This window comes from Notolabrus celidotus, chromosome 9 (assembly GCF_009762535.1).
Source record: "Notolabrus celidotus isolate fNotCel1 chromosome 9, fNotCel1.pri, whole genome shotgun sequence".
In the NCBI taxonomy this organism is placed as follows: domain Eukaryota; kingdom Metazoa; phylum Chordata; class Actinopteri; order Labriformes; family Labridae; genus Notolabrus; species Notolabrus celidotus.
Window position 1 is genome coordinate 5,062,323 of NC_048280.1, and position 21,406 is coordinate 5,083,728.

At 38.9% G+C, this 21,406-nt stretch overlaps 2 protein-coding genes across 3 annotated transcripts in view; one reads left to right on the forward strand and one right to left on the reverse strand.

The window, feature by feature from the left end:
- Positions 1-3,643, forward strand: part of fbp2 (fructose-1,6-bisphosphatase 2) — a 20,912-nt gene extending 17,269 nt beyond the window's left edge. The window contains exons 6-7 of the mRNA XM_034691171.1: positions 542-661; positions 3,020-3,643. Coding sequence (XP_034547062.1) covers positions 542-661; positions 3,020-3,205 — 306 coding nt within the window. The 3' untranslated portion in view covers positions 3,206-3,643. The remainder of the gene's footprint in view (positions 1-541; positions 662-3,019) is intronic.
- Positions 3,644-8,446: 4,803 nt separating this feature from the next.
- Positions 8,447-13,121, reverse strand: ctsla (cathepsin La). Of its 2 annotated transcripts, none has more exons than XM_034691838.1 (8): positions 12,990-13,121; positions 11,983-12,126; positions 11,782-11,904; positions 11,135-11,287; positions 9,982-10,206; positions 9,548-9,716; positions 9,333-9,450; positions 8,447-8,901 (listed from the first exon to the last, which is right to left on the reverse strand). In XM_034691838.1, exons 2-8 carry the CDS (start codon positions 12,112-12,114, stop codon positions 8,802-8,804), a joined length of 1,020 nt encoding a protein of 339 aa, XP_034547729.1. In that variant the 5' UTR covers positions 12,115-12,126; positions 12,990-13,121; the 3' UTR covers positions 8,447-8,801. The 2 variants fall into 2 exon arrangements, with proteins under 2 accessions (XP_034547729.1, XP_034547731.1); XM_034691840.1 differs by having other exon boundaries at positions 11,983-12,123; positions 12,990-13,099.
- Between the last annotated feature and the right edge of the window lie 8,285 nt (positions 13,122-21,406).

Genomic DNA, 21,406 nt, shown 5'->3' on the forward strand with positions numbered 1-21,406 from the left:
CCAGGCCCTGGTGTAGTCAATGCATATGAAAAATGAGTCTACCCTTGGAGTGAGATCTCATTTGTACTTCTTATTTCCAGGGGGCTTAATCATTAGAGGCCAAAAGCTTCGGGACTCGAACAAATGGAGGAAAAGCACAATGTAGCAGAAGCTTACAAAGCTAGGTGGCTAGGATAGTAAGAGAGGAATCATAAGTGGCAGCCATCTTTGTTGTTTTTATGAGAATGCCTCAGAGTCTTTTAAACACACCCTGTTCGATAAGCAGGTGTTATGAGCTACCGAAACCAGGCTGTCTGTTGAGACAGGATGAAGGTGGGACATACCTGGCAGAGTAAATGAAACATGAGTCTGCAGACTTGTTTTGAATATAACAAGATTAAGAACACATTTCAAACAAAACACAAAGACAGTTTTATGTCATGTCTATGTGAAGAATAAATGTGATGGATGATAAAATGTGTTTAAACATCAGTACAAGTTATTTTAAAATCCTCCTTTCCTCCATTTACTTTTAATGAAAATGTGCACTTGTCTCCTGCAGGATGGCAGCTCCCCCTACGGAGCTCGGTATGTGGGCTCCATGGTGTCAGATATTCACCGCACCATCGCCTACGGAGGGATCTTCATGTACCCGGCCAATGAGAAGAGCCCCAAGGGAAAGGTAACCACGAGGCTCGTCTTCCTTCAAACGTACTCTGTTTAAACAGAGCATATTATATTAAATCTAACAATCACTGGGGCATTTCATTCATAGAAAGTCATCCTTTAAATAACCTTCAAGGGAAACTCAAAACATCCTATTTTTTTGCACTTTTTTGCAATATAACAAATAAAGTTATATTGTTGAATGTTTGAATCCAGTCTGGCCTCTGACAAAGACCTGAGCAACAGAGAAGTTCCTATTACTCAGAGGACTGTAACGAGACCTTGTGTGAAGAGATATATGCGTGATAGTCGGTCCCAAGAGACAAAACCATTTCTTGATCCTGTTGTAAATTTTGTACAAAAGAGGATTAGGGTCACAAGAAGGAAGAAAAAAGTGAAGGAAGTTGTAATAATAATCCTTTATTTTCAGAATCCTTTATTTTCTTTCCTAAAATGATCCTAATCTTCTGTCATAACTTTGAGATGTGATGTTCTTATTTTAATGAAGTGAAGTCACTTCAATAATTCAACAAACAAAACCTCTGTGTCCATCCTGCTGCCACTGAGCTGCCCCAGCACAGGGTACTGGTTCAGGTTTAACACCACCACCCCTCAGAGACACACTGTACGCTGCGTCTCTGAGTTGTGTAACCTGAGAGTGTTTTTCTGCTCCTGAGATAAATAAAGCTCAGAGACATTACAGAGCTGGTAATAAAGATAAACAACGACCCTTTACCTTTTCCTTTAAAGACTCTGTGACCCAGTTACCCTGAAACAAACTCTTATTGTTTACAGCTCTGAATGAAGCTCAATGTTGTTGTTGAGCTCCAAATCAAGACCCTCATTTAATCTCTAAAAGAAACAGTCAATTAAAAACCAACATGTTCTTGTCTCTGTCTTTCCATGGTTTGTGTCCTTGTATTTGTCTTTCCTCGACTTGTTTCCTTGTCTCGGTCTTTCCTTGTTTTTCTTTCCTTGTCTCTGTCTTTGCTTGTTTCGTTTCCATGTCTTTGTATTTCCTGATTTTGGGTCTTCCCTTGTTTTGTTTCCTTGTCTGTCTTTCCTTGTTGTGTTTCTGTGTCTGTCTTTCCATGTTTTGTTTCATTGTCTGTCTTTCCTTGTTGTTTCTGTGCCTCTGTCTTTCCTTATTTTGTTTCCTTGTCTCTGTCTTTCCTTGTTTCGTTTCCATGTCTTTGTATTTCCTGATTTTGTGTCTTCCCTTGTTTTCTTTCCTTGTCTGTCTTTCCTTGTTTTGTTTCCTTGTCTCTGTCTTTCCTTATTTTGTTTTCTTGCCTCTGTCTTTCGTTGTTTGTATCCCCTTTTTGTCTTTTCATGTTTTGTTTCCTCCTCTATATCTTTCTTTGTGTTTCCTTGTTTTGTTTCCTCGTCTCTGTCTTTCCTTGTTTTGTTTCCATGTCTGTGTCTTCCCTTGTTTTGTTTCCTTGTTTCTGTCTTTCCTTGCTCTGTGTCTTTGTCTCTGTCTTTCCTAATTTTCTTTCCTTGTCTCTGTCTTTGCTTGTCTGTTTCCTTGTCTCTGTCTTTGCTTTGTTTCCTTGTCTCTGTCTTCCCTTGTTTTGTTTCCTTGTCTCTGTCTTCCCTTGTTTTGTTTCCTTGTTTCTGTCTTTCCTTGCTCTGTGTCCTTGTCTCTGTCTTCCCATGTTTTCTTTCCTTGTCTCTGTCTTTGCTTGTTCTGTTTCCTTGTCTCTGTCTTTCCTTGTTTTGTTTCCTTGTCTCTGTCTTCCCTTGTTTTCTTTCCTTGTCTCTATCTTTGCTTGTTCTGTTTCCTTGTCTCTGTCTTTCCTTGTTTTGTTTCCTTGCCTCTGTCTTTCATTGTTAGTATCCCCTTTTTGTCTTTTCATGTTTTGTTTCCTCTTCTATATCTTTCCTTGTGTTTCCTTGTTTTGTTTCCTCGTCTCTGTCTTTCCTTATATGGTTTCCTTTTTGAGTTTCGTTCATTCTGTCTTTCCTTTCCTTCTTCTGTTTCCTACTTCCTTGTACTTCCTTCTATTGATTCCTTTCTCATTTTCTTTTTGGGTTTAATTTGTCCTTGAATCCTTCTTTCATTCCCCTCTTGTTATTATTTCTGTATTTTAGTCCCTGTCTTTTTTTTTTAAACTTTACTTGTTTTCTTCTTTGCTTCCTTTGTGTCTTTCTTTTATTCCTTGCTTCTTTTTACATTAGTTTTCTTCCTAGTGTTTCCTACTTCCCTTCTTTGTTTCTGTCTCTTCCTTTTCCCACTCTTGTGTCTTTTGTAATCAAAGATGAGATCTGTTATTCTTCCTCATGCTGTCTATGATCTGTAAGCAGAGTCTGATAAACAGTGATCCTCTTTAACGTTTCTTCTTGTGTTTCCTTCCACTTTGTCTCCTCACAGCTTCGTCTGCTGTACGAGTGCAACCCCATCGCTTTCCTCATCGAGCAGGCGGGAGGCCTCGCCACCACCGGCACCCAGAGGATACTGGACGTTCAACCTGAGTCGCTCCACCAGCGGGTGCCCTTCGTGGTCGGCTCTCCTGACGACGTTAACGAGTATCTGTCTTTCGTCCAGAAGTATCAGTAGACTAAAGTTAAACAAGGACTCTCCTTATATTTACATAATGAAAGACTGGAGGGGTTTATTAACAAACCAAGTCAACGGCAGGAAATTATTTTGCTCTCTCTTCTTAGCTTTTCTAAAAAAACAGTCCTGAGGCATGTTCATAAAATTAAACAAACATTTGAATAAGAGTTGACTTCCCTGAATCACAGCATGGTTTGGATAATATGACTGAAAAGAAGAAACAAGAAGAGGAAGAGTCCAGTTTTTTATTCACCACAAGATGTATTTTTATATCCAGAACTTCCTGAAACAATTTCATTCAGCTAATAAAAGAAAGTGGTTTCTCGTTGAACTACTTTTTCTCATGTCTATGTCCCCGTGCTCTGAATTCATTTGTTCTCCATCATTTCATCCCTTCATTTCTGTCCTAGAAACTGAAATAAACCACATGTCTTCTTACTTCATATCTAATTTTTTGCAACAGCAGTGGAAATGTTTGCTGACTCAATTTGGTTCTGGAGAGAAATTTGGAAACAAAATACATCTCCAGACTTCATATTTAGTGGAATCTAATGAAGGACTTATCAGATGTTGGGTCAAATGTCTTAAGACAGTTCATTTTATTAAAAAGTTTACAAAACACTGCAGAATTTTCACTTTTAATTCTACGCTAAACCCCTAATTTGTTGCCCTTAGCATACGTCTGTGAAAAGGCTTTGATTTTTTTTGAAAAATTCAATAATTTGTTGTTTTCAAAGATAGGTGGGGAGAATCTGGTCCAATAGCGCCACCCTAGCAGACTGTATGAGCCCTGCAGTTTCACCTAGAAAGAAGATTTTATTGTGCACATATCAAACTCCCCAAGACTGAAAAAAAAACTCACAGGAAGTGAGATAATTTGGAAAAACTGTTGAAAATCACCCCTTTTTGGTCATTTCTGGGGAGGTGAGGGGGCTTGTATGATCAGTTTGAAATCAAGGTTACAGCTTGAAGACTTTAACAATGACATGTTATATAAAGATTTTCTTTTTGTCAATGAGCTTAGCTTTGGCAAGCCCTCAAAGTTGTGTATTTTGAAACAGGAAGTAGTTTTTTTTCTCAGCCATACATGCCCCAGTCTGACCCAATATCACCATCAACAATAAGGGTCCAGGCATGAATAGATCCATGTGGTCACATTTAATCACAGCCATAGCGCCCCCTAGCTGCAGCAGGAAATGTCATGCTGCTACTCTACAAGCAATCTCTCCAAGACCGTTGAACATTTGTGCTCCAGAGGAATATTCAGGTTTTGAAACGTCTTTATTGTGACACTGATCCAGCCAGTTGCTCAGTTCAATGTACATATCAGCCCTCTGAGCTCAGAGGTGAAGTAAACACGCACACTTTAAATACTGTGATTCGGGTCAGTTAATTGACCTAGAATCACTTCTTAACAGAGAACCTGACATTTCCTTGAAGCTCATGTGAGGTTTATTTTTTAATCTGATTATGAAACTAATGCTGGCGCCTCTTTATGACCTACAAAAACAAACAAGACCATCAACAACAAGATTTACAATTACTGTATGGTGATTTTTGAATGCTTGGAATTACTGAGAGAGGGTAGGTGTCCGATAAGACGACTGACAGGGAAACTTTTCACTTTTAAAGAAGCACAATATTATTTTAGATCAGAGAACAGGACTAACATGTACAGGATGAAACCATAGACTGTATATATAATGGACAGCGTTGCTCCGCCTTTTCCCATTGTACGGTTTTGAAGGCAAAATATCCCGTTCAAGAACACTGACATCTTGTACATTTTCTGCAGCAAGTCTGAGGAGTAGGGAATTTGTGTTTCCACGCTAACAAGCTCCGCCCTACAGCATAGCGTCCCAAGGTCCTACAGAGTTTCTCTCTACGGCAGCTGACAATCAAAGTAAACCCGAATATAAACCCCCGTTTTTTAACCTCTAATAACTAACGAAAAAGAAACTTTTCAGAAAAAGAGGCCTTCAACACAAAACAGTCAAATAATAACCACAGATGACGTGTATTTATTTTTTAAAGTTGGACAGTAGCCCCATTCAAATGATTAGGGGAGACAGAGTTGTTGTCCTATATTGCAGCCAGCCACTAGGGGGAGCAGTTTTTGTGGCGGCCTCATTTCAAGCCGAGCAAGATGACGTCCATGTCCAGTCTATGAATGAAACCATAAAAGATGTAAGGTACTGCTTTGTCCACAGGGGGCGCACATATCAACACAAAGAGAGGCCCTCAAGGGAGCTTTAAATGGGCCCTCGTGTTTTCTTAAGATGTCAGTGTTAAAAAAAATAGATGATAGATAATAGGACCCAAAACAGAAGAGTAAGGGAAGTCATTTATCAAGGGGAAATAAAAAGGATGGGTAAACAGAAAGAAATGTCTTACAACTGAGACATAGAAAGACAACTGCTGGTGTTGACCTCCTCGTGAGTGAAAACCAAGCAATGTAGTCTCTCTCATTTGATTACCATCAGCAGTCTTTCCAGCTGGTTTTCTGTCCCCCCCTTACACCAAACATCCAGTCATCAGTCAGGAATCTTGGCGTAATATTTGATGACAGGCTAAAATTTGATCGACAGGTAAGTTCAGTTGTTAAAAATAGTTTTTATCACCTGAGGATTTTATCAAAAGTAAAGGGGTACCTGCCACAGAGAGATCTTGAGACGGTAATCCATGCTTTTATTAACAGTCGACTGGATTACTGTAACTCTCTGTATTATGGCCTGGACCACTCACTATTGCACCGCCTGCAGCTGGTACAAAATACTGCTGCCCGTCTCCTCACTGGAAAACGTAAGTGTGACCACATATCCCCTGTCCTAGCTTCGCTGCACTGGCTCCCGGTTGCTTTTAGAATAGATTTTAAAATGTTATTGTTTGTTTTTAAAGCTCTTAATGGCCTAGCCCCCCAGTACCTGACCAAGCTTCTCCAATATCATGTCCCTGCCAGGACATTGAGATCATCTGGTCAATTGCTACTGGTCAATCCCAAAACCAGGCTTAAAACCAGAGGTGACCGAGCCTTTGTGGCGGCTGCTCCTCGGCTCTGGAACAACCTGCCCCAACAGATCCGCTCTGCAGGAACAATCGAGATTTTTAAATCCTCTCTTAAGACTCACCTCTTCCCCCTGGCTTTTAATCAACATTGAGCGGACATCTGGCATAATCTTTTTTTTTTTTATTTACGTTTTATTGATTTTGTACATAAACAACAATGAACATGAAGACCTATAGACAAGTACAAAGACTTCAGGGGGAAAGTAAAGACTTACATAAAGAGACTGGTAGACACCACCAGAAAAAAAACAAATATGAAAATAAACAGATGAGTGTCAATCACAGTCCAAGCAGAGATCACCTAAAATCCGGTCTGATAGTAGAGACATATGAGATCCATTTTTGCCAATTTACAATAAATACCTCCTTTTGTGTTCTTAAAATTAAAAGTAATTCTTTCCATCACAAAGATACTGTACACAATATCAATCCATTCATCCACATTGGGGGCCTCCCTCTTCAACCATTTCTTTGTTATAGATTTCTTACAGGCCACTAGTAATATTCTCAGCAAGTATTTATCTCTGTTCCTCCAATCTAGTTCCTTTAGATCAACCAGATACAACAGATTGAAACATAAAGTTATTCTTGTTGAAAAGACAGTCTCTAGGATCTGATGTATGCGCAACCAAAATGGGTTCAAAACGGGGCAACTCCAAAATATATGGTAGTGGTTCTCCTCTTTACTGCCGCAGCATCTCCAACACTCTGTCTGGCTGGAATATGATTTCTTCTGATATGGAGTACAGAAATAGCGGATGACATTTTTCCACGTAAATTCTCTCCAAAGTGGGGAATTTGTTGTTTTCCATTGTTGTTTAAAAATGTCACTCCAGTTCTCCTGTGTGATTACTATGTTGCCTTCTGTCTCCCACCTTGATCTTGCATTAGACGTGTTATCTTTGTTAAGAGATTGAAGCCCCATATACAATTTTGAGATTCCCTTCCTATAAGGTTCATCTTGGTAAGCTTTTACAAATATCTGTAGAATCTCTTTTCCAGGATCATAGTTTTTTTATGATTTTTTTATCTGGCATAATCTTAATTAAATTTTAATTTATTTTATTCTATCTTATTTTATTATACATTTGCACTGTTTACGCATTCTAGTATTTTATTTTAGTATTGTATTGTATGCTATGTTTGTCATTTGTGCTGTTTTTGTCCTGTACAGCACTTTGGTCAACTCTGGTTGTTTTAAACGTGCTCTATAAATAAAGTTTGAGTTGAGTGAGTTGAGCTGTGGAGCGACATCACAGCTGCTCCAAAGAGCTGCTGGTTGGAGAGGAAACCAATGACCCAGAGTAGAATCTCTTTCCAGTACATATTGTTTTTATTTGTCAGACGAGTGTTTCTTGAACCTTTTTGATCATTGGTTTGTTGGTCAGATCAAACCAGTCCTTCATGAATGAAATAAAACATGGTTTAACATACATTTTCTCAAGAATATCACCTTAAATAAACCTAATCTCTTTATCTAATCGTTGAACGTAACCGTGGTTTGCACCTTCTCACTTCCTGACTCATGTAAGGTGACCCACAGCAAAGGGTTCCCTCATGAATCGCTGCTATTGTTACAGGATAAATAATCCTATAAGATCCTGGTACCAGACGTCAGAGAGCTCGGCTCCTTTTTCACAACACCACATGACCCTTTCTCTACATTTCAGACCAGTGTGTAGGATTACAGCCGAGGCCACAACACATCATCTGAATACCAGAAATATTAAACTGTAAAATTCAGATTTTAGAAGCTTTGACTTTTCTGTGAACAGAACTGCTTTTGGCTGTGGGAGCAGGATCTTATGTACAAATTTGGACCTATAAAGCTGACTGCTAACTTTGTAAGTGTTACTGTTTTCACAGCAAGTCATTTGGCGATGATGCTGCAAAAAGCTCAGTTATCCTGTAGACTGTTTCTATCTTTTAAATCTGATAACAGCTTCACAGGTGGTCGCTTTGTTCTTGATTTTAGCCGTATGAAAGAGGAACAAAGCGGCTTCTCTTAGACGTCTGAGACAAACTTTACAGTATTTAATATGTGTTGTTAAAAAGATAAAGTTCAGGGATAAGTATGTGTGTTTTTTTAATCTAGATACATTGAACTATCCTTGTTTTACCTCTGATAACAAGTGATCTTAGAGAGAGGGATCAAAAACACTCAGTACAGGTAACTAGTGTTTCACAACTTTAATTGATCACAGTAAAAGTAGAAAAAAAAACATTTACAATGACCGAAGCAGGTTTTAACATTTCACTTTACCAAGTAGCATACACATATTTACAAAGAATAAAACACTTGACTAAAATCTTCTCAGACAAAATAAAGTGGTGTTAAAACCAGCCAAAAACACAAATGGCGCCGTTTCCCTAAAAACAACAGTGTTTTCTCTCCTCGTGACACGTCTCAGGATCTCCTGTCGATGCTCGCCGCTCCGGCCGGAGCGTCGTCCTCCGGCCTTCAGCCAAACATTCGCAAAAATTTAAAAAACGAAACACTATGGTGCTACAAAGTGGAGCTGTGCAAAGGTTAGACGAGAGGATAGCTGGCTGCTGTCGCGATGCCGCAGTGGTTCTTTCTGTCTTTAGCCATCATGATGTAGCCATTGTCTCCCCACTTTTCACTCCAGCTGTGAACAGAGACACAAAACAAGAAGGTCAGGAGGAAGCTCTGATGATTTTAGATTTACAGTTCAGAGAAACTATTAATCTGGAACTTAATTTAAAGATCAAATGAGCGTCAGAGACAAACTTTCTACATTTCCATGTGAAAACAAAATGCTGCACATGAAATTAGAGCTGGGTGTCAGTACCTATAAAAATACACTGACATAAACATCAAGACAAAGATGCAGTAGTATGAAAAAAAAGCAACTATTTATTAATCCAAGTGCAAGTAGCCTTCTTTTAAAAGACACAGGAACAGTACACTGGATCTTTAAGAGCCTACGTCTCTCTGAAACTCTTGGAATTACCTTGCTCTGACAGGAAATACCGAACGTTATTGATCCATGCAGACTGTGTTTTGGAATCTTAGTGTTTCAGATATCTCTTCACTGACCTGTTCTTCACGATCCAGTATTTCTTTCCATCCACATCTTCTCCCTCGAAGCCGTAACCCACCACCAGCACACCGTGATCCAGCTCCTCGCTGCTGCACTCCTTCTCGTAGTAGATTCCTTTAAAACAGAAAAAACAAACACTTACAATCCTGCTCTTAAAAAATGTGGAAACCTGCACATTAATGTTTGTAAATTATTCTCTTTTTCTGTGTACCTGATTGGTAAAACTGGAAAGACTCGTGTCCGGCGTCGATGGCGACTGAGACAGGTCCAACGGAAGCCACGGCCTTCATCAGAGCGTGCTCCTTACCGCTGGGGACGTCCACGAAGCCGGTGTCGTTGGCGGAGCTGTAGCTGGGGTCGTAGTGACACGGCTGGTCATCCTGAAAGAAAAACACAAGAAGAAGAAAAAGGGTGAGTCATATGAACAACAAACACTTTCCTTTAATAATAAAAAAGGAAAATAGTTGACAGAATTTTCAGTAAAGATGTAAAAAATTAAGACTAATTTTATCATTTTTGGTGGGAAAATGAGGAAATGATCTTTCCATCTACAAAACATTTTTAAAATCAAAGAAATTTAACAATTGAAGATGAAAAAAAAGCTCATTTTTTGTTCTTCTCCAAGTTCTCCTATGAGATACATACCGTTCCCAGGTAAGGATAAGAGTCCTCTGAGTCCAGACCCTGGTTGTCCTTGACGTACTGGAAGGCCTGGTCCATCAGACCGCCGTTGCAGCCCTCATTGCCCTCAGGTCTGGAGCAGTCCACCAGGTTCTGCTCGCTCAGAGACACCAGCTTGCCGGTCTTCCTGAATTGCTGACCCTCCAGAGCTCCGGTGGTGCTGAAAGCCCAGCAGGAGCCACACTGACCCTGAGACAGAGAAACGGAGAGAGGGTTGAGTGGGGTGGACAACACTGAATCCCAATCATAGCTTCAGAGTTTGTGTATCAGACAGAAGGAGCCTCTAAAAAGTTGGTTTTTTTAAATGCATGAAAGTGTCTCATCATGATTTAAGTCTTTGCTTCTCTTCTAAAACCTCTTCTCCACCTTGTTTTTTCACTTCAGCTCACTGACTGATTAGATTGGACTCCAGCACTTTAATGTATAAGAGAGTCACTCCACCCTGGCCTGGTTTACAGTAAGCTGGTTGGACTGGTTTCAGATTACAGGGTGTTAATGTATGCCGAGGAGGCGGAGTGAAGCACTGCGCTGCCAGCAGGAGGTGGAGAAGGAGGAGTGTGCATTGAGTCAACAGATAGCAAAAACAAACTTGCAGGCAGCCATGTTATCTGTCTGTCCCAACAAACATTAACTTCTGTGGACAAAGTGTCGTCCAATTAGCAAAGCTGCAGCGATGCAACCGCTCAAAGTCACGTGTTGAATAATCTTGTTTACTAAATTTCTTCCACAGCTGATGTTAGGTCAGGGTTTGGATCTTGAGTAGTGCTAACATGCTATTTAAATGAGCTTTGTAGAGTCATTGGTATCTCCACCAAAGTGACTGACTCCTCTATGATGAGAGGTAAATACTTGTTTTGAAAAGTTTTGCTCTTTTTGTTGGAGAAAATCAACCAAAGCTCTGATCTTTGTGCACACAAAAGAACCCTGAGTGTTATTCAATAAATCAGAAAACAAAAAGGACTCACCTCCACACAAGACTAATGCTTCACTGGAGTTGTTTTTGTCCAAACACTACTCAATTAAGATCCTAAATGTCATCAACATGATGCAAATGTTGACGCACACCTTGTTATTTAACACCGTGTTGTTGTCAGAGAGCCCGAGAGACTGTCATTACCTGGTCTTTGACGGGGGTGACGTAGCCCTTCTCCCTCCAGTCCACAGAACGGGGGCTCTCCAGGAAGTTGGGCTCCATGAACAGGGACCCGGTGAACTTCCTCTGTGCCTTGTGCTTGTAGCCGTTCATGATCTGCTTGAACTCCTCGTACGTCTGTGGAAGAGAAGAAAGAACATGAGTAAACGTCACTGAGATTCAAGAAGAGCGTATATCTGCAGGTGTGTGCTGCTCTATCGTTGTCTTTATCGTAAAAGCAACGACAGTTTGGTTTTATGAAATGTTTTTTGCTTCACTTTAAGATGAACCTCTGCAAAAAGAAATGCAAGTTTGTTCAAGAAAAACACAGGAAGGTGTTTAGCAGCTGTGTTTTCAGATTGTAAAAAGGTGCTTTGTCATGGTTCAGCTGTGTGTTTGTCAATCCATGCCCTGAAGTAGCCTTGTTCTATGTTTACAAAGACTTACGAAAGAGATATTTCCAATGCTTTGTTATCATCTCATTCGTGACACTTTCCCCCAACCTTTGCACTCTTCACCTTATCTACTCTGTTCTATTCCCTTGCCGTTCTGTACGTTTACACACCTCCTATAGGAGGCCTGATATGAGTTATGTTATGAGATACGGCTGTGTGTCGAATCTGCGGTCTCACCATGTCTCCAAAGTGGTTCATGCCCAGGCGGTATGAGTGCACGCCCATAGAGTGATCCAGGTTGTGCAGCTCGATCTTCCTCAGGTTCTTCTCCCACACCATCCTTCTCCAGCCTTCCTCCTTCTGCAAAACCAACAATCATCACTCAGACTATTCTACAATAATCCAGACTGTAAGAGGTTGCTAGAAAAAGGAAAATACCTCATGATATTTCTTTGTATGCCAGCTCTTCCATTGGTCCCAGTGATCATCCAGCTGAGGGTCCAGGCTGGGGGCTGATAGGGATGCACTAAGGCACACGGCCAACACTGCCAACACAGCTAAAGGCAGCATTGTGGCTTCCTACTGGGACAGGAGAAAAACAGTTCAGTACACCATGTTCAAAGCAGCTGGTTCATCATTCACAGAGGGCCTGGGATGTTTTATTAGCATGCAACAAGAGCCTGTGATGCAGCTTGTCCACCCCCACAGAAATGAGATCAGCAGTAATGAGCTGCACATTCCCGACAGTGCAGTCATTTCCACACTGATAGCTTCAGATTATGAGTCTGAATCAGTCCAAATGATTGTCTACAGACTTGAGAGTACTATATTGACTGTTTACAAGAATTAAAAGGAGGTGTTCTGGGTTGTTTTGAGGCTTGTTTTCTTGTAACTTAAGCCCCACACCCCGACAACAAACAGAGCCTGTTGGTGTTTTGTTCCTAGTCACGGGATCTGCTCCTGCTGCAAAAACCCCGGCCTGAACATCGAAACCACAACCAGGAAAACGAAAAGAAAACCAAAACTTTGCTGGAGCTGTCAGATAGAACTCGTGTGCACCGGATCCACTTGTCACATGTGGATGTTTCAGGATTTATTCAAATAAAAACAGGGCTAACAGTGGAGGGATAAAAACAAGTCAGCTAGCTGCTTTAAGCTAACCTAGGAGTAAGACGACGACAACAAAGGCAGCCGTTACAAACAAAATGGCGATAAATATGTTCACTTTTGGGACCTGAGTGACACATTTAGACGACATATGTTATAAAGTAGTGTTTTTAAATTTAGTTGTTAAATTTCGACTCAAACGACGCAGAATTCCCCAAAAAACACTGAATACCTCTTCACTTTTTTTTTCAATCCACTCAGAATTAAGTCTTTAAACTTCTATAAGTCTAACTTCAGTGAGCGTGTGATAAAAATATAATTATTAAAAATTAACTTACTGTATTTTCTTTGTCCAAGGAGATGAGGAGAAAACAACTGCCTCTAGTCGAGCCTCACAAAGTTTATAAAGGCCTGACTGACAGCTGTGTCACGTCCCACCGAGCTCTCTGATTGGCCCGCTCCTTGTTTATGCTGCATTACGCCCCGCCTAAATGCGTGACGTCACCGTGGTTGCACGTGATTGCTGCTCCCCCTCTGGAATGGTGTTGCAAAGAGTACACAATGTTTTTTCAAGACTTTCTCTGAAAAATACACTTTTTTAAGCCCATTGCTGTTTGTTTCAACTTGTTTTATCTTAAGGACTGTCTTCAAACATGTTGCTAATTACTTATAAGCAATAAAAACAACAACACAATACATTTCTAATTGATTTAATCATGCAAACTTCATGGTAGCAGGTTGGAGCAAAAACATCTATACAATAAAGTCCCTATAAGTTGTTTTTTTGGGGGGAAAAGTTGGAGAATTTTGCTCAGTGTGGTTATATGCATTAAAACAGTGATTCTCAAATGGGGTATCAGGGTTCCCACGCGTCCTGGAAAAACAGGAAAACAGTTGACCAGTTTTTCAGTCCTGGAAAACACCTGGATAATGGGAGAATAAGTAAAATGTCCTGGATTGTCCTGGAAAATTATTCCAACATGACTGTGTGCGATCTAACAAGGTTAAAAAAACACATCCCCATTCAACATTTGTGGCCATTTTTGTCATTCAGTTCTATTGAGGTCAATTAATGCACTGATCCTCTGATTATTATAATTATTTATGTATTTCAGCTTCCAGATTCCTTTGCTGGCTCTTTTGTTTTTTACTTAGCTAATTATATATTTTTTGAGAAAAGAGAAAGCTGAGATGAGAGCTGCCCATCATTGTTGCTTGGTTGTTCTAATAAAGTGAAGTGCTGTACATCTGTGGTTGCATTATTCTAGAATCAATTTGCCATTATTTTTAAGCATGTAAGAGATGATTTCATCGATAGTCATAGACTGCATGTCTTCAATGTAGACTTCCACTGAGAGGAACATATTAGACTATTTAGGAACTAAATTAGGAACTAAATTTAAACTGTCATACCAGCTTGATCATCACTGAAAATGTCCTGGAAAATGATCACTGCAAAAGAGTGGGAACCCTGGGGATTATAAATCTGATTAAAAACAACTTTATCAACAGCATTTAATTTTATTTCCATGAAACATTAAATAGGGCACCATTTCAAAATTAATCATATTCATTCATAAAATATATTATTTGCAAAATGGCTTGGACCAGACGTCCTCCATCTGTTGAAGTCAATAGTTCAGCGAGCAATCACGTCCATTTGCATTCTAATAAAAGCACGGCCAGGAGGATAACAACGGACAGGTGCTTGAAATGCTTCTTGTTTGACAGAAATAAATCGGTGTGCTCCTTGGGCCATCAATGGTACTAGCTGCCTCAACCTTTAATTATTTCTGGAAAATATTGCACTACAAAAGCATAGAATTTGTGTCATATTTCATTTAACCACATGCATACATTTATTCATGTTATTTTCCCATATCCTGAAACATTTTATTAATAATAATAATAATAATAATAATAATAATAATAATAATAATAAGAATAATAATAATCATGAATTTTATTTATCACACACTTTACATTTGGAGCAAATCTCAAAGTGCTTTTCTCGGCTATACAAGGGGGTACTTGGCTGAAATTGTTTTTGAAAGGTGGTACACAAGCCAAAAAAGTTTGAGCACCCCTGCATTAAAGAAATCAGCAAGGTGTCGTCTTACTCCTGTGATTTCATTTCTTTAATGCAATGTAGGTGACGCATAAAGCTGCTTTCTGCAGTCCAGCTTGACACACAGAGTAACCTGATTTCCTCGGCCAGATTTCCCCTTCAGAAGGTGAACTCTATGGCCTTTGCACATACAGTTAAGATCTCAGACAGTGAATGTATCGCTGTGACAGCACCCAATGTATCAATGCACTGTGGAGACGTAACTGAGACCAAGTCTAACACAAAGTATCCTCCAGAAATCTAAACAAATCTGTTTCCACTGTTGAATATTTGACTTTTTGTGAATAGTAACACATTGTATTACACCTGCTGCATCAACTGTCTCTTAACCTAGTTTCTCTGACTAGCCTGGTTTCTTAAGTGCATGTAAGTCCAAGGACTGAGGTGTGCTGGAGCATGCACAACAAACAAAAACTTAAGGTAGCCTACTGCCGGTCAACATTTAGCTTATTGGTTCCTTGGTGGCAGAGATGGAGGGATTACTGAGCAAGCCTACGCAGGACTTGGGTCAAGGGGACAACAAGGGGTCAAAAGGGGCCCTGAAGCCTGAGCTGATTAAACCTGATATTTTTTGCACTTTATTTTGTCTTTGGTAAACAGTGATTACATTATGTTTAACATGTAGTCTCTCAAGGTTGGTGGGAATCTATTTGTCGTCTTGCCTGGTATGCAACATTTTTAATTACCTTATTATTGCTGTGAATTTAAATCTTGAGTGGAATTAAAGTTTTAGGACTTAACTCTACATTTTAATTACAGTGCTGGTTAAAAACTGATGCTTCTACTGTTTTTGTTTGCTCTGTAGAGGAGACAGCCGCTCCTACAGAGTGGAACAAAACATTGTGTAAAGTGTGTTAGCAAACTTGGGTTTGTAGGTTGATGACATTGGTCTATAAAGGGAAAGATAACACATAGATACCATCGACTGTTGGAGGTAATGAATATGCAGGGGAGCTTCCTGGAAACGCTGTGACAGTCTGAGTAAATCAGGGTCGATTCTCATGTGATTGATAAGATTCTGAAACTTTGAACGGGGAGGGTTGTTTATGCATGAAACGTTAGATCCGGATCCTTTTTTTTACTTTGTATAAAATCAGAGGTGGGAGGCCTTTTTGGATTTCATTTGAAGGATGCTTTACACTTCTACAGCACCAACTTTCTGGGGGAAATAGTTTTCAAATCATATTTACATTTATGTGAAAGCTTTGGAAACTTTTCAGATCGAAAACACAGCATAAACATACTACATATATAGCATTTATATAGCCAAAATCAGCCCTACTTTGAGCGCTAACAGTAACATACTGCATACCTTTTAATGCAAAACCATAATAATCCATCAGAATCAGGTTTACTGCAGAGTGGGTTTACACATACAAACAATTTGTGTTGTTTCAAAAACAATGAACACAGGAGCAGGATACAGACGCTGAAAGGTAGCAGTACTGTTGAGGACCTGAAATAGAGAATGATACAAGTAAACAATAAAGCCATGAAAAGAACAATATAATAATATACAACACCTAATGACAGAGCTGTGAGCAGGAATGTGCAAGATGAAGATGACATCATAAATCTCATTTTACATACTTAATGAAATATTTCACTAGATAAGTACGACAGTAAGTAAACAACATTTGTAAAACTAAACTTGCAAAGTTTCCATCCTCTAAGTGTTGTTTAGACATTCAGGATTTAACTAAAGTTGTACATTTTTTTGGGGCTTCTTTATTTTATAGAGGAGTGGACAGTGGATAGTGTAGGAAACAGGGAGAGAGTGGGGGAATGACATGCAGGAAAGAGGCCGCAGGCTGGATTTGAACCTGGGCTGCCCGGCAGGTCCACGCCCGGCAGGATTTAATTCATTAAAATCAGTTTTCAAAAGGAAAAGGGAAAATAAATACAAATTTAAAACAATAGTTTGCCGTTTTGAAATCAAGCTTGCTGACTTGGAGGTTTATGATCAGCTTTCTGGCTTTGGGTAAACATAGTTTAGCAGTACATAACTAAGCATTAATGAGGGTTAACAAGACTGGGAACAAGGTCTTGCTAACAACCTGCCTTCGGTCTTTGTACGAATGAAACAAGGTCTAACAAGTTATTGAGCTTTAAAGGGGCTATTAAAATGTAGTCAGCCTAGTTTTTACAGTCTTTAAACTAAACTAAGCTAACCAGATGATAGTTGAGACCTCATATATTTGTAATAGAAGAAAGTAGAGGTGTGCATTCTTAAAATATTACAAAAAGTTAATTTACAAGTCAAACTAAATTGTAAAACAGAAACTCTTCACAATGCTCTCTGACTGTCAATCTAATGATTCACATAATTTAGTTGTCACATGCAGGGTGCATGATGACGGGTACATTCACTTTGTGTCACTATGTGGTTAAGTTGACATGCAGTCATACCTTACATTATGCCAAGGATACATATTTTCCACGCATATGCACGAATCCGAAAAAAGCAGACATGCATCCTCAGCAGTTGGTTTAGTGACTTGGTGGAGTTGCTCAAGAAGAGAGACACATGACATTAGTTGACAAAGCACTTCCCGCATGAGTTTGCAAGTCTGGTTTCTCACATGTCCATATACAGGCTAGCTTTAATAATCTCATGAAAAACCGGATGACTGTCGCAGGTCGTCTCTATAGTGAATAATTTTAGCAGAGGTCGAAGTATTGATGCTGATTGAATATGAGTGGAAGTGCATACCAGTGCAAAAACCTCATCAGCAAACATGTGATTCAAAGAACTCATTTTGCATCATACATTTGGTTTATTAGTTCATTCCAACTGATTTTTTTGGGTCCGTTGAGGTTGGCAAAATAAGCTACTTTGAGCATTATTAGGTGGTTAAATGTACTTTAATAATGAAGTGTATTCTATTCTGATCATGAAGTATAAATGCAATGTAGTCGAGGCTGTCAGCTAACTTTAGAGCAGGGGTTCCCAACCTTCTCAGCCCGTGATCCCCAAAATATAGGTCGCCAAAGACTTGCAACTCCCAGCGTCCCTAGATTGATTATATGTTGCTTCATTCTTTGAGTGTAACTCAACCAAAAACAAGGCTAAAGCATACCCTGTGTTTATTGTCTCTAAATCGGTGCATCATTTACAAAACAAACATCATTCTTTATTAAAGTAGACATGAAACTACAGATTGTGATTATAAACCCTTTAGTTTACAGAGGGGATAAATCACCTTAGAAGTAGCTTGTTTCCTCATTCCTTCTCAGTTCTAGTGGAGTCGCCCCCTGCTGGTCATTACAAAGAATGCAAGTTTAAGGCACTTCCGCATTGGCTGCTCTTTTAAAACCGGTTATTTCCATTCCTTATAAGATAGTTTTGTGTTTAATCACTCCCGGGGTCTGCGCTGACACAGACACATTGCTATTGGTAATCAAGGCTAGCTTATTAGCTTGCTGTTACTCAAATGTAATGTAGAAAGATAGGGCTTTAACATGATGTCGGTCATGGGAGAGAATTCAGCTTCTGTTTTATTGGCTGCAAACCCTGAGCTCTCAGGATAACTCGTTGGGCACACGATTCGTGTAAATGTACTGCTTCATTCTCGTCTATTTGTGCTGTAGAAAATTAGCCTGCCTTCATGAACATGTGGCTGTGTTTACTGTTCTTTTATGAATTAACCTGCTGCTAATGATGCTTTTGTTAATTGACTGTTAACTAACCCTAACCCGAATGTTAGGAGTCATCTGGCAACCAAAAAAGGCAGAATACTAATGAAAAAATGTGTATTTCCAAGGTTTTATCTGAAATTGAATTACTATATCTGTCGTTATTTGGCAAGAATGACTGAAATGTGCAATTTAAGATTACTTAAGAAAAAAAAGAAAACCTGGAAGACATCTCACGACCCCCACTTTGGGAACCTCTGCTTTAGAGGAATAAAAAGGACAGTATCAACTTCTGCAATATCAAATACAACTCTGAGTTTGAGTTTTTCTGGGATTACATGTATTTCAAGACATGGTTGTGTAATTTGGGGAAATCAGCATGTTCACTTTCTTCCCAAAAGTTATGAGTACATTGATTTCACTGTTGTGTCAGCAGAATCAATGAAGCTACGGAAGCTATCAGTCAAGCTATGAAGCTACCACCAGCAGCCTGTTATTCTAGCTTAGCAAGATAATAGCCTGGCCTTGTTCTCTCTGTTGTGAGTGCTAGGCTAAACATTTACCCCATGTTTTCAGTGCTATGCAAAGCTAACAAAGCATACTATATACCATTAGTTGAATTCAGAGTGTATGTATGCTCAAACATAAACTTGTGTTAAAATTGCACCTTATTTGTGGGAAGGTTACATGTTGAGCTGGGACCTCTAGTAAATAAAAAGTTAGCACATAACCTTAAATAAAATGTTAACTCACTGGAAAAAAATGCCCCCCCCAAAAACTAGACAGAGAAACTTATTTCAAGGTACTTTTACCTTGAAATAAGCAAAAGAAATCTGCCAATAGAACAAGTGAAAATTAGCTTGGTAAGATTTCTTGAACTAAGACGTAATATTTAGAAAACTGTGATCTTAAAATTAGCAGGGAAAACTTATTTTACCAGTATTTTAAAGCTTAGTGTCTCAGAATAACCCAGGAATACTAACAATTAGTATTTTTTCACTCAAAAAACGATTTTTCCAACAATAAACTTCATGTCAACTTCTTCATTTGAGATATATTCACCTTGATTTGAGTTGTATTATAGCGGCACCTCTCTAGGTTTAAGACCATCTTGTACTTGAAATAAGATTACAAAGTTTAATTTACATTTTTTTAGATATAATGTCTTCTCATAGTGAGCTGGATATACTAATATTCAGTCATGTTGTTTTTTAGGATAGGCCAGGTAAGCTCTAAAGGAGGTGTTTCATTGTGTGCATGTAGTTTGAGGATGAATATTTTATCTGATTTAAAGAAACCTGCCTGAAAACTGAAACCCACCCTTAAAAACAACAACTTTTCTATAGATTCTCCAATAAAATGCATTTACTTAAATCAAGTAAAGGGTTTGTCTTAAATCAAGATTATCTGTCTTCTACAAATAAGATATCAGCTTGAAAAATGTATGAAATGTAAAATAAACCTTGTTTCTTCTAAATTAAAACTCAAAACAAGATCATTTCAAGATTGTTTGACTTCACAAGATATTTAAGATGTCTTAAAACAAGCCCCTCTATCTTGCTCAAATGTTACTTGTTAAGTAAATGTATCTTAAATCATGTGGGAGAAGGCAATTTGACTAAAATTGAGACAATTCCACTTGGTGAGGTTTTGAGTTTTTGAAGTTTTTTTTTATCTTCTATACTTCACACTGATTATAAATAAAGTTATAAAGGTTATAGTGTGATTATAAATGATACTTGGACTTGCTGCTCGACATATTCTGTCACCTTTGAAAGAGTAATTATGCTTTCCCCCTGCCTTGTAGTTATGCTAGGCTAAGCTAAATAGCTGCTAGCTAGCTTCTAAACAAGACAATGAATGCTTGTATAAACTTTCTGCTCTTACAACATTTCGACACACTCTCACTGTGTAAATGTGGGTATTTCCATGTGTCTTCACTTGTTACAGGCTGCTGTAGAGGCCTGGTGTACTTTGTAAACTGCTAATGTATCAATCATACATTCCTCAGATTAGCCTTCAGCTAACACAACAGCTAAGAGAGGTTATCAAACTGTCTGTCCTGACACAAAGGTTAACAGGCCTGAGCAGATTAACATGTCTGCAGACACCGCTTTGTTTTTCTACATAACAGCCTCATTTGAGGAGTTGGTTAACAGTATTGATCTGGGCGGTGTTACATTAGAGGAAACAATTACAACACTGAAGGTCTAGATATGCAAGCAGGCTGTCACTTAGATAATCTATACCTGAGACACAGCTACTTACTTACTAGGGGTCAAATTTACAGCTTTGACTGGTGGATGGTGTTTATCAAGTGGCATAATTTTAAGTCTGAGAACAGATACTAAATGGACATTGATGATGCATTATTTTCTGATGTTTTGAAGGTCTTCAAAAATGAGCAAAAAAAAAGATTTTACCATCTATATTTCAATGACAACTGAGTATGCAATTTCTGCTGAATCATGGTTGAAAGCTCAGGAAGAAATCAACCAATCACCTTGAAGTAAACAGCTTTGCTCAGTGTGCAAGCCAGCAAGAGTCTTCATAAGAACAAGGGACATATAACAGACACTAACATGTTTTTTGACAATATATTGACATTACTGTCTTGAGTACAGTTTCACATATTACACTTTATGTTTTATCTTAATAATGCAGGCAATTTAATATTTGTATCACACTTTTATAATTACTCATTGTGGTCATTGTTATTTGTAATGTTGTCTGTTCGACATCAGCAAATATGTTAATGCAGCTATTATTTTCTCTAATATCTCTACTTGTTTTGTTTTTTTTACAGTGTCTAAGGCAGGCATGTCCAAAGTACGGCCCGGGGGCCAATTGCGGCCCGAGGTCCATTTATTTATGGCCCCAAGCTTCCATCTTAAATTGTGTTGCTTATAGCACATAACTTAATCACCTTCTGAATCATCTGTACATTTGCAGTTTCTTTCAAGCGCACAAACAAAACTAAAGTCAATCCAG